Source organism: Stegodyphus dumicola, chromosome 9 (assembly GCF_044657685.1).
Source record: "Stegodyphus dumicola isolate Sdum_Otavi_A_Nest chromosome 9, ASM4465768v1".
Lineage (NCBI taxonomy): Eukaryota > Metazoa > Arthropoda > Arachnida > Araneae > Eresidae > Stegodyphus > Stegodyphus dumicola.
This window is the reverse complement of record NC_140776.1, coordinates 11,272,926-11,288,717: the sequence shown is the minus strand read 5'-3', so window position 1 is coordinate 11,288,717 and position 15,792 is coordinate 11,272,926. Positions and strand designations below refer to the sequence as shown.

General features: G+C 34.4%; 1 protein-coding gene across 1 annotated transcript in view; it reads left to right on the top strand.

Moving 5' to 3' along the window:
• The first annotated feature begins 500 nt into the window (after positions 1-500).
• Positions 501-15,792, top strand: part of LOC118192746 (uncharacterized) — a 198,372-nt gene continuing 183,080 nt past the window's right edge. The window contains exon 1 of the mRNA XM_035363762.2: positions 501-1,030. Within this exon, the coding sequence (XP_035219653.1) occupies positions 884-1,030 (147 nt within the window). The 5' untranslated portion in view covers positions 501-883. The remainder of the gene's footprint in view (positions 1,031-15,792) is intronic.

The following is a 15,792-nucleotide window of genomic DNA, read 5'->3' as shown; positions in this document are numbered from 1 at the left end:
AAATAATTATTTATTCTATAGTATAAAAATAAAATCATTTGAATTCAGTAACTTTTTTCTCAGAGGCAACCTCCCGTAGATTTGACTGCTAAGAGTGATTTATAGATTATTTATAGATTTATAGAGTATTGCTTAGAACATAAATAGTAAGTATTAAATAATAATGGAAAGTCAATATTTATACAGTTGAACATACTCCACTGGGGCAGAAAAAATAAAAACCGATGGACACATATCTGCCTGTCTTAGTGACATTTCACTGTACTTTGAGGCATTATTATACAACAGTATTTTTTTTTTTTTAAATAAGCTTCATTTTTGGAGTCAGCGAAAGTGTACTTCATTTGGAAAGTATACATTAAAAAAAAAAAAAAAAAAGAAAAAAAAAGAAAAAGAGTCATGGAATTGCGCTCGCCAAGATTGGCGAAATAAACCTGTTTTGGCGAATACGTATTTACACATCTGATGTGTCCCTCTCCTCAGAATTCGAGATGGTTTTTCTTCTCTCTGCTGTGTTGTTGCACGTGCGCGATATTCTCATAAAAAAGTTTACCAATTTTTTTTAATATCTCGGCTGGATCGATTGAATTTATTGAAATAAATATTTTACGTGCGCAGTAATGAACAAGCGCGTATTTCTTTTTGGAATCAACGAGTATAATTTGTCTCTGTTTTTAAAATTGTGAATCATATTTTGGATTTTTTTTCAAACTTGAAGTTTTTCTCGTTTCGAAACAATAATTGTGTTTGTGAAAGTTATGTTGTGTAGTGCCTTCCACACAGTATGCAAGGAACGAGTAGAAATATAAAAAACGCATGCATTTATTTGCAATTTTTTTAGGTACATTATTACATAGCGGATTATGTGACATTATTTCAAGTGATGCGTAAGAGGTGTCAAATAGTTCTTTTAGTGCTCTTTGGAGTGCTGTGCTCTCGCCGTGTGTCGTGCACCAGTGCTCATAACTTGCAAAATCTATTGAAGCATCCCCACTATGCGGATGGTCATCAGCATGGTGTCCAGTCTCAGGTAAGTGTTGTTATACACGTTTACTGACGTTTTACACTGTCTTTAAAAGAAATCTGAAAAATAAATTATAGGACTGAACTGATTATTTCTAATTGTGTTGGTAATGCAAAACATTATTAATGTTAAAAAATTTTATACGAGAATGCGAGATAAGTTTTTTTTACATTTAAGGTTCATAAATAGTTTTAAATTCATCGTTGGGTAGGTTTCAAGCTTTTTACGTCGGCTGTAACTTGTGATACGAGCTACTTCACACTGAAAGAATCCGATTTTCAAATTGTGAAAATGTTGCTTTACGAGTATATAAGACATGGTGGAGTGGGTAAAAATCGCATCGCGTTCGTAATTTTATTGAGTCTGATGGTCAGTAAGTATAGCATAACTAGGAACCAATATATCCAAATGCTAGGATATGGTTGTATGAATATTTCAATACCACACTGGAGCAAACATAACCAGCGTACATAACCGAACAACGGGTCCTTTAAAAAGTCCATTTCAATTAACATCAAGTAGTCGCGGATGCTACACCTGTGGTTCGAGCAGTTAAGGATTGCCGAATGCTGGTAGTTTGAACTTGGGTGAAAGGTTTGGCTTCTCCCCAAAATAGGTTGTGTGTATGGCATAATGGAAATGCGAGCCAATTTCGCTTAGAAAGCCCTCCAAACCATTCACTGATCGCGTAACTGCAGAAGGATTGATTATAAAGAATTTCCGCGGATTTCATCCAGAGCGTACCGTACACACAAGCTAGGTTTTCCAAGAAAGATATCCGTAAGAATCTGCCTGCACAAATTGTCAATCTTAAATATGTCTGATATTTGAAGCATTAACTTTTATGTTTAAAGGAGGAACTTCTGAGGCGCTCATTTCATTATTCATGACTTCATTCAAAGACAAGTGTCTAGCAGCGGCCGAGTGGTAAAGTCGCTGAATACTGGGGAGTTCGATCCGAGATTCGAATCCCACGAACGGGCTGGCTGCATGGATGTTTTCCTGGTTTTCCCCATGTATAACGTGTATACGAGCCAGTTATCCTTAGAAAGTCCTCCACGAAGATATCCATCCCCTCAGGCAGATAGCACTCGAGGCTTTGCCGTAATCAATTAAACCAAACCCTTCAAAGACAAGATTTTGAACTTTCCCCGTCTTAAGAAATTGAGCGGCATTTACACTGCATGGAAGAAAAACCGCAAAACTCATAAATCCTTTCCTTTCAACCACGGGGACGAACGCTCGGAGAATATTAACAATATTTCGAATTTTTAAACTACTCGGCCACTGGTGATTTAGTTATAACCCAGGGATACATTGGGGTATTTCACCTTTCCATTTACAGCCAATGGCAAAATTGTTTTAATTGTTAACCTGTCCAAAAGCATTCTGCTGACTGATGAATGTATTTTATGATGTCATTTACGTGCACCTGTAGAAAGCGTGAAAGGTGTATTGGTGTATTAAGACTACGGCAAAGCACACTAGGGCCATCTGCCTAAAGGGAGGGATGCCTTCGTGGAGGACTTTCTAGGGGAAACTGGCTCGTATACATGTTACACATGGGGAAAAGCATGAAAACACCAATGCACCAGCCCATTCGCAGGATTCGAACCTCGGACCGAACTACCAGTGTTCAGCGATTTTACCGCTCGGCCGCTGGTGGGCGAAAGCGTGAAAGGAAGGAAATGAAACGACATTAAATGCAAAATTTCTTCTTTTTTTAAAAAAGACCGGTTTTTAACTCGCACAATTTTGAAAACGTAAGGTTCTATACAATTTTGAAAACGTAATTCAATTCAACTGGAAATTTAAATTTCAGTTTAGAGATATTATGCTATAAAAGCCTTTTTTTTTTTTTTTTTTTTTGTTGTTGTTGTTGTTTTTGTTCTGTGACTAAAAAAACTAAAAAAGGAAGTTATTACAGTAAAAATGGTATTGTAGTTATTAAATGTAGTTGTCATAGTTACTATTATCCGCCTGTGCACTGTACTCATTTACTAAACCGACGCTTTATATTACTCTATATATAGGGAATAATCTAGGGAAAGTCTTTTTCGTGTGAGCTGAATCAACTTTCTGTCCCAATCGAAAGTTGTTGAGCTAGTTTCCTAGGAAAGAAAGGGGTTACTCGGCTTGATCACGGCGCAAAAAGTGTACTTTCATCTCTCTGAGAGTATGTATGTCTCACACACTTTCACGTACACTGAAACATACTGTATATATGTTTTTAAGGTACAACGTTAATGACAGTGAAAGTAATTAAGCAATAATTTTTTTAATAAAATTTGTTATGCATTATGTTTGTTAGCTTGATAATGAACTATTGTACCATTTAAGCTTGCCAAAAATAGCTCTGAATAACATTTCACTAAGCGACCGAGTTGTTAAAACCGTGGTTAATATTTGAGTTCTGTTCTCGGCGGCCGAGCAGGCTGGTTGCGAAAGTCTCATGCAAATACTTCTGAGGAACTCCTTCACGTTCTTTCGCATTGGTAATTCTAGTGTGTTTTGTTACAATTAAGGAATTCCTAAATTCATTTAATTTTTTATTCGTCGTGAATGAATTGTTAAAATTTCAGTTACTTTGCTAATCACAACGCATTTACGTGTACCTTTTATCCCCTTAAGCCAATGAACTTTAGCCATCAGTGTTTCCCTAACTCAATATTTCCAGCTGTAAACATTTCGAACTATTGTACAGCATATTTTATATTAAAGAAAATTCATTTGAAAATTAATTTTCTGTTTTAAAATTACGGAGAAAGACAATCTAAGCTGCTAAATTACTTTAGCACTAAACTTACTCAAAATGAAGTAAACTACTTACGTACTAAGCGTACTTAAAATGTAAATGATCAACCCTCTGAAAATCTTGGCCGTTTTTTATTTGACCATAATGTTTGTTGTCACTTTGAACATACGTGTTATCTCGCTGTTTAAAATATTTTGCTTTCTTATCTTCTTCATTGATTAAGATTTCATTCTAACGAATGGAAATTTCTGACAATACAATAATTAAACAAATGCCGCCTACAGGGTCAAAAGAATTTTAGAGCTGCCAGTGTCGTGCTTATATTTAGTTCAAACTGAAGTAGATGCGTTTAAAGATTCATCAAATTTAAAATACCTTTATTGTGATCGGTAATTAACGTCTAATTTGAAAGGTAATCATCGGCAACTTATAGTTTAAATCTGAATCGTTAAAATGACGAATTTTGTCGTTATTTAAATGCGAAAATATTTAAATAGTTTTGCATAGGTCTCTAGTTTTCGTTAGGGAAGATCGTACTGTCTTCTTGGTGCGTTTTTCTTGTAAACGGAAGGAGCACTCAGATAAACCCAAACAGGAACTCTTTCGCCCCAGCTAATAACAAACTTGCTCATTATTACGTCACGTTCGTGGCTGTTGCATTGTCTTATCTTTTCATGTACCTTGGGAAAGGATATCAATCACCGAATGTGGAATGTATTTTGTTTTTAATATTCAGATTCCGTTTCATGATTCGCCGACTTCAAAGACTTGGCGTCCACTTTCCTAACAAAATGTATAGAGATATTCGGAAGTTTTGTTACTCCGTTCTTCCAATAGATGTATATTCTTTGCGTATATTTCTCTTCAAATGATAAACTAGCTGATATGAGTTAAAATATTCACCGCCAGGATTTGGAGACTGGGTGCCCTAATCTCCAGTGGTCCTTCAAAAGGAGGATTTTTCTCCCTCCTTTTCTGCATGTCTTCGTGGTGTAGCTGCAGCACTCTATGCGTATTCGAGACGTCCAGGTTCGAGTCCAGGCGAGGGCATTGCTCATTTTTCAGTTCTCCAGGATAAAAAAATCCTAACGACTCCACAATGTGCTTGAATGATCCCTATATTTTGACAGTCAGCAACCAACCATTTTGTATGGTCGAATGCCAAGAACCGAATTTTCTGAAAAACTAAAAGGTTCCTTCCATTAAGTTGTCGATTGCAAAGTTTGTGACACGGATATGTTCCTTCCTTCAGTTTTCCAAGACCCTGATCTCTCTCATCTTGTGAAATGCTAGAACCACAAAACGTGTGCTTCGTAAAACTTCGCACAGAACATGCAGACATAATTATGCTATTACAGGGAGAAATAAAACTTTTGGAGAGCAGTTGCCCTTCCCCGTATTCGCAGGTGATACTGTTACGTAAAGCCGTGAACACTAGCTCACAGTTCATATAGCGTGATATTAATGTAACGCATATGGCTATAATAAAATTTTGTAGATAAAATGGGTGCAATAAATCGTTACTAACATAAAATAAAGCAATAATAAACTGTACTGTGTATTACACTGTATGCTGACAATGCACGCTTTCGTTTTCTCATACATACGAAAATAATTATTATATTTAAACTTAATTTCCGTTAGATAAGAAATACTGTATCTGTAACATTTACTGCTAGTTTCAAGAATAATAATTAAACAAAAATTGTCTAGGACTTCAGAAAGAATTAAACCACGGGCATAAATCGCGTATGTCTATTTGTGCTCATGTTGTCATACAGAGAAAGTAGGTCGCTTTTGGCCTATTTTTATCACTACAGCCCATTTTTTGTTTAGTGCGCAGTTAGTAACTTATAAACTGCATACTTATTTAAATATTCCGGATGTAGGCGCTGTCAGTGGCCCCCAACTCAAACCGTAGATACTGAATCAGTAGATACAGAGGCACAAGTTTATATGGATAGTGAAACTTCCAAAATTAAGAAGTGCTGCACGATAAAGTACCAACAGAAATGAGGTAAACAAAAACTTGCAATGATGAAAATATTTTCAAAATGCACACGTAGTTCTTTTAAATGAATACTTCTTTCTTATTATTCTAAATGTCGATAAACTACCAGCAGCTGAGCGATAAGGCCGTTGAACACTGCTAGTTTAACTCTGGAATGAAATCCCTGCGAACAGACAGGTTACATGGGAGATTTTTATGATTGTACTCGAATGTAAAACCCGAGTGAATATGAGCTGCCTTTAGTGGCCGAGTTGTTAAGACCGCTGAATACTGGAAGTTCGACTCCGGTGAACAGGCGTTGGGTTTCTCGATTTCCGCTGTAACGTGAATGCGAGCTAATTTCTCTTAGAAAATTCTCCACGAAATTATCCTTTAGGAAAATCGCCACCTTTTTGCTATGAACCAACCCAAATACCGATAAAACTTGAAAAATGTCTAAATAAAAAATTCGTTAAATTAAATATTTAACGAATTTTATTCCAAGAGGAAGTACTGCTATATTTTCTCACCTTTGACAAATGTATTTGGTAATTTTCTGCAAATTTTGAAAAACCAAAAGCGAAATTTTGCTTTTTCCCATATGGTAGATGTCAGCAGTTACTAAACAGCTCAGTTCAGGATAGTAAAGATGTTACCATGCAATGGATAACGTCACACTTTGGTCTTCATGGAAATGACAAGGCAGATTTGTTGGCAAGAAAAGGGTCAGTATTCCCCAAGCAACTAACAACCACACCCCTTTTTACGTTACGGAAAGAATAATAAAAAAAATTACTACGGAGAAGCCTTTTTGGAAAAACGTTACCGAGAGGAAAATTCATAAAGTCAATTTTTGACATTCCTTTATGGCCCAGAAAGGAATCTGCTGTTATCTTTCGGCTCGTTACTGGCCATGATTACCTTTCAAAACATCTGCATCGAGTGACCATTATCTCAATCCCAATCTGTAAATTGTGCGATTTTCATGAGGCAATGGATCTGAGTGGTTGCCCTGAACTTGATGCTGGATCACTCTGGGACAGATATTGGGAAGGACACACAAAATAGATTTAAAGATTATACTTTTGGATTGTTGTTAGTTTAGTTATTTTCTTTCAGCTTTGCTTGTCCTGTCTATATAATTTGCGATTAGAAATAATAAAAAAAAGTTTGGCAGATATAAGTGCCAATATATAACTTAATTGCCTAATATTAGGCAGACACACATGTGCACCTAATTTTGAATATTTGAATACAGCTTGGAAATTAGCATTATCATTAGTACAAGCATGCACTTTTCAGTTATATATAGATTATATATTTTTGTAGTTATATCGTTTATATCAAAGATTGAAGTAAATATATTAATTAACCGTAATAAATCGCCCATTACTTGCACAAAAGCTGCAAAGTAAATTAAATAATAATTTATTTAATAATAAATTATTGAGCATATTATCTCCCTTGAGAAAGGTAGTAGAATTTTAGTTAATGAAGTAACTTATAAGCATTCAAAAAGCATTTATAAATTAGTTCATTCAACTAAACTTCTACGATCTTTCTCGAAGGAATTCCTCTCTGAATAATCCTTTAGTAAATAAATTATATAGTTTATAGTTATATATAAAAACTAGAATTTTTTTTCTGGCTTTACTGGAAACATTGTTCTCTGCCAGTTGAATAGTTTAAAGCAAAGAGTGCGATTTTATGTTCTCGATTGCCAATATGTTGAATACATCTTCGTTTGACAATACTGATTCATATTTTGTAGCATAAAAAAATCAGCGATCATACTACAAAAACAATTTGATACAAAAATAAATCTAAAAGGGCTGAGATTTTAACGATCACCCAAAAGAGGGCTCTTTAAAACTTTAATATGGTTGACCAGTAGAGATAAATCAACAGACATGGCCCAGATGGAGCAACAAAACATTTTATAAGATATTGGATGAATGTGCATTAAGACTAAGCTGGGAACATTATATATCTTTTGCATATTTAACAAGTGAAAAAAATATAATGTAATTCTATAAAAATATTTAATTTGTTTAATTAGATGCATCGTGAATTAAATATATTTTTATTTAAATCAATCAGATTTTAAAATAAAAATATAATATTTTTCAGAACTGCATCTATTCCTCATAAATAGTTTAGTTTTGTTTAAATATGAAAGAATGTCTTACGTTTTTCCGAATGGCAATCGACTGAAAAGTGAAACACCGCATTAAAGTGAAAAAAAAAGTATATTTGAAAAGTGAAAATATATAATGTAATTCGATAAAAATGTTTAATGTTTTCAATTAGCTCTATCATAAATTAAATGCATTTTTATTTAACTAAATCAGATTTGAAAGTTAAAAAAAAAAAAAAAAAATTCCCATTCTTAAGAACTGCATTTGTTGCTTTTAAATAGTTTAGTTTGTTCAATAACAGATCAAGTTTGAAAGATAAATGTTTTACATTTTGCCGAATGGCAACAGACTTGTACGAAAGGTGAAATGAGAAACGTTTCACCAAATTGCGCTTCGAGATTAATTCTACTTATACTCGGGTTAATAATTTCAAGCTACTGTAGCAACGTCAAAGAGAGGGAAACTTAAGTTTCCTTCTAGTAACGACACGCAAAAAATTTAAATATCCATTATAACCTTTTTCCCTAATCATTTGTTTCTGAATAATTTTTTTTTCATTTACCCTATCCCTAGCAAGAGAATTCATTAACTAAACAAATAAAAGCATCCCCAGGGTTTGAAATTCCAGACAACAATGACTTAGATTCTAAGACTGGTTTTAGAGCCTCTCCTATCAGTTTAGCTTCAGCGAATGTATGTTGAATTTCGAACAAGTGAAAAAACATGTGTTTTTATTTTCTGCGTATCGAATCACAGTGGTGTCTCTTATGTGCTCTTATGTCTGCCGTATTTCGGCATCATATTTAGTATTAACTGTAAGAAAGTTATTTGAGCAACTTATTTGGAGTTCATTAAGCATAACAGTGAAAGAACTTTGTATTCTGATTGACGGGTATGTAAAACGTTTTGAGAAGGTCTCAAGTGTTAGCGCACTCTGAAAGATTCATTCTTCAGAAGGTGCGGAAAGACTTCTAAATTAAGTCTTTCTGCAACTTCGTGTCTTTTTGCCGAGTGGGACCAGAAGGAAACTTTTAGTTTTGTGCACCAAAAAATCTGCCTTTTCGCCTGCTGGCTGAATTGCTTGTTTCTGCGTAGAAACTGTAATTTTTAATTGTAAAAAAAAAAAAAAAAAAAAAAAAAAAAAAAAAAGTTTTTTAATCGTTTTAACTGTGTTTGTTTTATGTTTTTCTATATTTTTCAATTTTTAATGAAAATATTTTGAGTTTTTATGTAATTTTGCCTTGCCTCCTAGTGAGAACTGAATTAATTGAATAAGAAATATATCTCTAATGAAATTCGAGGAAATAAGTTTAAATCAAATTCAGGATAAAATGCGATCATTTAATATTCCGTGCAAGGAAGTCGTGTGGTGTACAAATCAGATCTTTTCAGTATCATTATGCTATATTTTTAAGAGTATCTTAAAATGTTATGTAAGAAAATGTTTGAAATTAGGTTGTTTATAATAAATATTTTAATCTTTTTTCAAACTTTTTATTGTTTTTATATACAAATAACAAATTTCAGTGTGATAAATTATTGAGTTTTGAGTGTGTCTTAAAATGACATAAAAAGGGGGAAATGTTTATTAGTAAGCAGCATATGTACCCCACTAAGGGAAACGGACGTTTTTTATGTCCCTGTACGAAGTAAGGGAAGTATTGTAATCACGAAAATATCCATTTTGACCGTTATCGAATGCAATTTAACGATATTTTTGCCAGACATCTGTACATGAGGACAGAATAAAGGACTCTATTTCCACAAACGAATTATAAAACTGATTTAAAATGGATTCAGAAAAGATTTTTTCATGGTGTCTGTACGTACGTATGTATCTCGCATAACACGAAAGCGAGTAGACTCAGAACGTTGAAATTTTGTATATAGGATTGCTGTAACATGTAGATGTGCACCTCCCTTTTTGGTTGTAATAAGCCGCACCAAAAATATATATATACCCACCTTGTTACTCGGCTCCGTGAGCTCAGATTTTTTATTCTTTTATGTTGGTAAATTGCGCATTTTTTGCTTTAAAAATGATGGAATTATGTTGTTCTTATTTTCCGGTTAAGGATTTTCTGGCTTTAGTAAATCTGCAAGCAGTATTTGTAGAATTATCAATATTTAAAAGTTGTTTAAGTTCAGATAAGCCTGATTATTTTTACTTTAGCTGCCATATTTGTTTACATTTGAAACTTAGCAGAACAGTGGATTTTTTGCCAATCTAGAGAAACTAAGCTACCCAACAACAAAGATAACACCTTCTTTTATTGTTGCGAATTAAATCATGCTTAATCCATTCTGGAATTTATTCGAGGAAATATATGTTTAAGATTTACTTCATAATTTTTAATATGGATATTTGAGTTCTGATATATTTGATATATCTGATATATTTGATATGATTGATTTGCCTTTCGCGGAGGGAGAACTGAATTAATTGAATAGGAAATACTGAATCGTCTGTGAAAAACTTTTTGTTTTGTTTTGTTTTGTTTGTTTAATTTCTTTTATACATTGTTTTAGATTTACTATAGTATTTGAATAAAACATATGTGGCAACAATTGGATAATTCTTCACATGACCCATTTTTTGTGTATTCCAAGTTAAATGAATGAGATGTAAAACTGTGTGACGTGAACCTAGCGCCAGAGTGTCGCTATGGTAAACTAATGTAGTGAATTTTAAATAGTGCATTTATTCTATTGTGGTTTAGGCGCTATTGACGAAGTAGACTTGATTCAGCCCAATAAGTTTAAGTGAAATGCAAGAAAAATTCGTATAATTTAATATTCCGTACAAGAAAGTCGTGGTGTACACATCAGATTTTTTGGAGAGATGTTGATGGAGTATGAAACATTTTAAACTAAAACTACTCAATGTCCGAAGGGAGAAATTTATTTCATTTCTTTTTACAAAGTTATCAGACGTTTCTTTTCATTTGAATCCTGTTTCATTACATTTAAAATAATGTAAATTTGGACTTGAGGCTTTTGGAACGTTCGAAACGTAATCTAGTTGAGGCTCTCTAACATTTCCTGCTTTTCAACATGCGGCTCTTACAGACATGAAGTTTGGCAACTCTGTTATAGTACATCGGAAAGACCGCCAAACCGACCTCATTGATAATTCGTTAGCCGGGATTCAAACATGGGTCGAATTACCAGTGTTCAGCCGTTTTAATTCACGCGGAAAGTCTTGGGCAGACGTTAAACTCAGTTTTTTATTACATATCGTCACTAGACTAGCTCCTGGAATCACGAGAAAAAATTTGCTTTTAATCTAAAACATTTTAAAATTTCTTACATAACACTAAAATGCATATAAATGAACAAAAGAGTACAAAATTATTCGTATTAATTACAGAAAATGATTAAAATATTGCAATTTGTTATATGACACAATATTTTGCATATGTAAGCACTTAAATTAATTAGTAAATGAAAAGTATTGAAAAACAACAGTTATAAAATAGCATTATTTGTAATTCGAAGTTTTTGGAAATATTTTTAATTTTTCTCAAAAGTAGGCTAGTTAGGATAATATACTTTTCAACTTTGTATTTTTTTATAGATGTTATAAAATTATCTACGGAAAATATAGCTGTAAGATGACACTGAGCTCTTTTTTTAGTCCAAAGGGATTTGAATCCCGAAGGACTATTAGTTTCGTTTTGGCATTTTGCGTCGGACGGATAAATGTCGATTCACTTTTCAAACTGTTGCCATAAAATGTTAGTCCTGCATTATATTTGAAGAAATTAAATAATGAAAATCTGCGTAAATGTATGTATATTTCTCACATTGTCATAAAATAACGGTACATAGAGTCATCGAATTTTGAATAACGTAATCCAACGAATATGAGCATGTGGAAGACCAAATTTGAAATTTGTTTTATGATCGATTTCCTATTTTTTAAAACTTTGACGAATTTTTGATTAACAAACTCAAGGATTTCAAAGCGAGCAATGGCAACGTTGTGCAGAAAAAACATTTTTATCTCCAGCGCGTGAGTCTCTGTATCGGAAATTCTAAAGATATGCTCGTTTTAAAACTATTTTGCGATATTGCTGTTGCACTGGATCTTATGGTTTAAGTGCGAGGAACATGATATTTAATAAAGAAAGGTAACACACAAAATGTTAAAAAACGCCCCTTTGGACGTAAGATTTTAATTTTTTTTTTTTTTTTTTTTTCCCTCGTTGAAACTGATTAACAGTTCATTGCTAAGTGCCCGAATGCTTCTTTCAATACTTATGCGGATTTCCCAATTTTGCACCCAAGTTATTTTTTCTTCTAAAAAAAAAAAAAAATTTGCAACATACCCGTTGTTTTTTCATGACGCATACTGATTTACCGGTTGCACCTAGACATTCAGATCTTTAAGTAACCAAATTTATTCAGCTTTTTCTCTTACTTTAAATACTCCTTCAATTCATCAGCGGAAATGCTATCACAATTAGCAGGGTGAAAATAAAATAAAATAACCTCAAGGTGATGACAGTTTTTTTAAGAGGCGTTGTTATTTTTTTTTTCTCTTAACACTTTCACTACGAATTAAAAAAAAAAAAAAAAATACATTTTCTATCCAAGAGATTCTGTAATTAATACGAATTCTGTAATAATAATCTATTCTGTAATTAATACGAGCGGTAAACATATCATAAATAAGGTAAATTTAGTATTTGGGATTTTTTTTTTTTTTTTTTTTTTGACAAATGGTTTTCGAGCTAAAGGCTGGGGCACGTAGCCGAGCCGTTTAATGGTGGGATACAAATGTCCCACACTTAGCGATTGACTTACTATAAGCACACCTATTATTTTGGAAAACTTTATTATATGAAATAGATTTTACACCGTATGGTACACGCTAAAGCATTCTTTGCATATGCTAACATTACACTTTGAGCAACTCTTATTTATTCTTTTCTCTGTTCATTTGTGTACAACGAGCACGGCGGCGTTTCGATTTTCCAACTATTGGAAGATGATCCCCAACATTCAGGAGATTTTAAGTACTTTTTAACTGAGCAGTATTTTTTAAACTTTTAGTGGAACAGTGTATGTCCCGTTCGTAGTGAAAGGGTTAAAAAAGCAGAAATGTTTAGACAGAAAATTTCGTGTCTTCAAAATTTACACGTACGATTATTATTGCTAAGGTACTTTTGTCCACTTTTGTTCCATGATAAACTATTTTATAAAATATACTCTTTTTTTTATGATGTATTGTCATTTACTGAAGCTAAATAGTTGCCATTTTATTAAGAAACACTAAACATCCGAAGTCACTTTACAGTTTTGCCTTTTGTCGGGTGGCCGAATGGTTAAGACAACTGAATACTGGTCGTACGACCTGGATTTGAATCCAGGTTGAACAGGCTGGCAGCGGGGTTGGTTTTCGAGGTTTTCCTCGTGTGCAACGTGAACACGAGCCTGTTCCCCTTAGAAAGTCGCCCACCAACGGCCGAGCGGTAAAGTCGCTGAACACTCGGTCCGCGGTTCGAATCCCGCGAAGGGGCTGGCTGCATGGGCGTTTTCGTGGTTTTCCCCATGTGTAACGTGTATACGAGCCAGTTTCTCTTAGAGAGTCCTCCACGAAGGCATCCCTCCCCTTAGGCAGATAGCCCTAGTGCGCTTTGCCATAGTTAAATATACCGCGCACCACCCTTAGAAAGTCCTCCACGAAGATACCCTCTCCTGAGGCAGATAACCTTCGTGCCCTTTGCAACATTCAAACATTCTAAACCGACTTGCTTTGTAGGTTTGAAGCCGATGTCTCTTTCAAGTGGTTGTTACACTTGTTCGTCAGTTGCGCAAATGATATTAGTTGGCGTATAATATCTAGACTTAGTGGCCGAGTCCACGGAGTGCAAAGAGTTAGAACAGGGAGGTCATTAAAACCTTTATTCCTAAAATAATGATCTTAAATCGTATCTCCCAAACAGGATTTTACAAGGTTTCTCAAAGCAAGTAAAACATTTGCGAAACAGTTTCAGTGCTTAAATTTCTGAGTTTGTTATAGAATCCTTCTAGAGAAAAATTCCTATTCGTTTATGGCAAGCTATCTTCTTTTGGAAAGGGATGCCATCGTAGAGGACTTTCTAATGGAGCCTGACTCTTTACACTGGATGAATATCTTGAAAACACCCGTACAGGCAGCCTGTTTGGACTGGATTTGAACCCGCGTCGAAATAATCCTAAATAACCGCGCGTTAATCGCTTGGTCGCTGGTAAGCTCTCCAATTAGTAAAATGCTATGATAAGTTAAATGCAAAGAGTTCCATCATTTTACATGCAAAATTTAAGATATATTTGTAATTAATATTTTCATTCAGCTGCAAAGGTCTCAACGAGTCGGACAAGGAAATAAAAAAAGAAATTCTGCAACCATCCCCCCTTTTTTTTTGTACATTTTACATAATATTTTGTGGAAAAATGAGAGTTTTCGCCGTCGAGGTGCCATCTGAAGTAAAACACAACAGCGGCTGAGCGTTTAAAGTTTAGAAATACTGGTAGTTCATTCCTGGGTTTTGCTTCTGGCGGTTGAATGAACTGAGATTTTTACGCTTTTGTTCACCGAGGCCATTTTTTCATTCAGGTAGATAACTCTAGTTGGCTTTGAAAAAGTTAGTCTATTGTAATCCCGATATCATAATGTTTTCTACAGTACGCAAGATGTGCTTATGAGTTTAATCTAGTTGAAAAAGTTGATAGAAAAGTGTCCCGATGGCCGAATTACAGTAGTCGCAACTTACACAGCCGCTGACGATGCGGGTTTATTTCTTAGAAGCAGAAAGACCCGACAGATTATAAATATTTGTTAGCGTTTGTTCTTCATTTGTAACATAAATACGACTCTGTTTTCTTTGGAAAATCGTCGAGAAGACAGTTTCCTTGAAAAATCTTTGCGACTGGCAGATTTGCTTCATGTGTAGTGAAGAAATTCTGTATTAGCATACATGTAGTAACATGTTATTTGATTTTTAAAATCATTTTAATTGTTAGAGTAATACTTGTTCTGAATTTATGTCATCAAGGTGTTTATAAAAAAAATTATGAAACTGTCATCAAGGTGTTTTATAAAAAAAATCGAAGTAATCTTTATTCGAAGTGTTCTGCATGCACATAGCATTAAAATTCTGTTCATGGCTGAGTGATCAGTGCCATTGAATAATGGTAACTCCTTCTAGGAATGTAATCCCGAATGAAGCTCATGAAGCAGACGCATTGTCGTTAGGGCCGGAAAGGAGCAATTCAGATATTTTTTTTTTACCTTTTCCGACAAAGCGTTAAGTCGAATTTAAACACTGCCAAAATAAAAGCACCTTTCTAGGTGTTATTTACCTTTTATTATGTTATTTTTACTAGTAACTTTTAGCACAAATGTTAGAAGTATTTTTTAATTTATAAATTTTCAGTATATATAAGTTGAAACTTGAATGTGATTTGAAATTCAATTTAGTTTGTCGGAGGACAGTTTGGTGTTGTTACTTATCTCACTTGTTTGACAGTAACGTCAGAACGAGCCCACGAAATTCATCGTCGCAAGGAGTGCAAGATTGCACCTGTCGTTGGCAACAGCCTTGAGCACCATACAAGTGAAAGTGCGACTCTGCTCAGTTTCGCTCCGAATTTTGACAAAGAGCACCCCAGGAGGGACGGGTCCAAGAGTTTTCCATCCCTCTTTGTCCTACCACCATCCTTTCGAGAATCACCAACCTCTTTTCCGCTCGCCGCATATTTAAGAGTGCCCCCCATGCCGCACAGACACTATACATTTCAAACATGCATGCCTTCTCCGCGATTCGAACCTAGGACCTTCGGTCCGGCAGTCATCACCGCTCACCAGAATCCTGATTGGGCGGCAGAGGATAGTTTA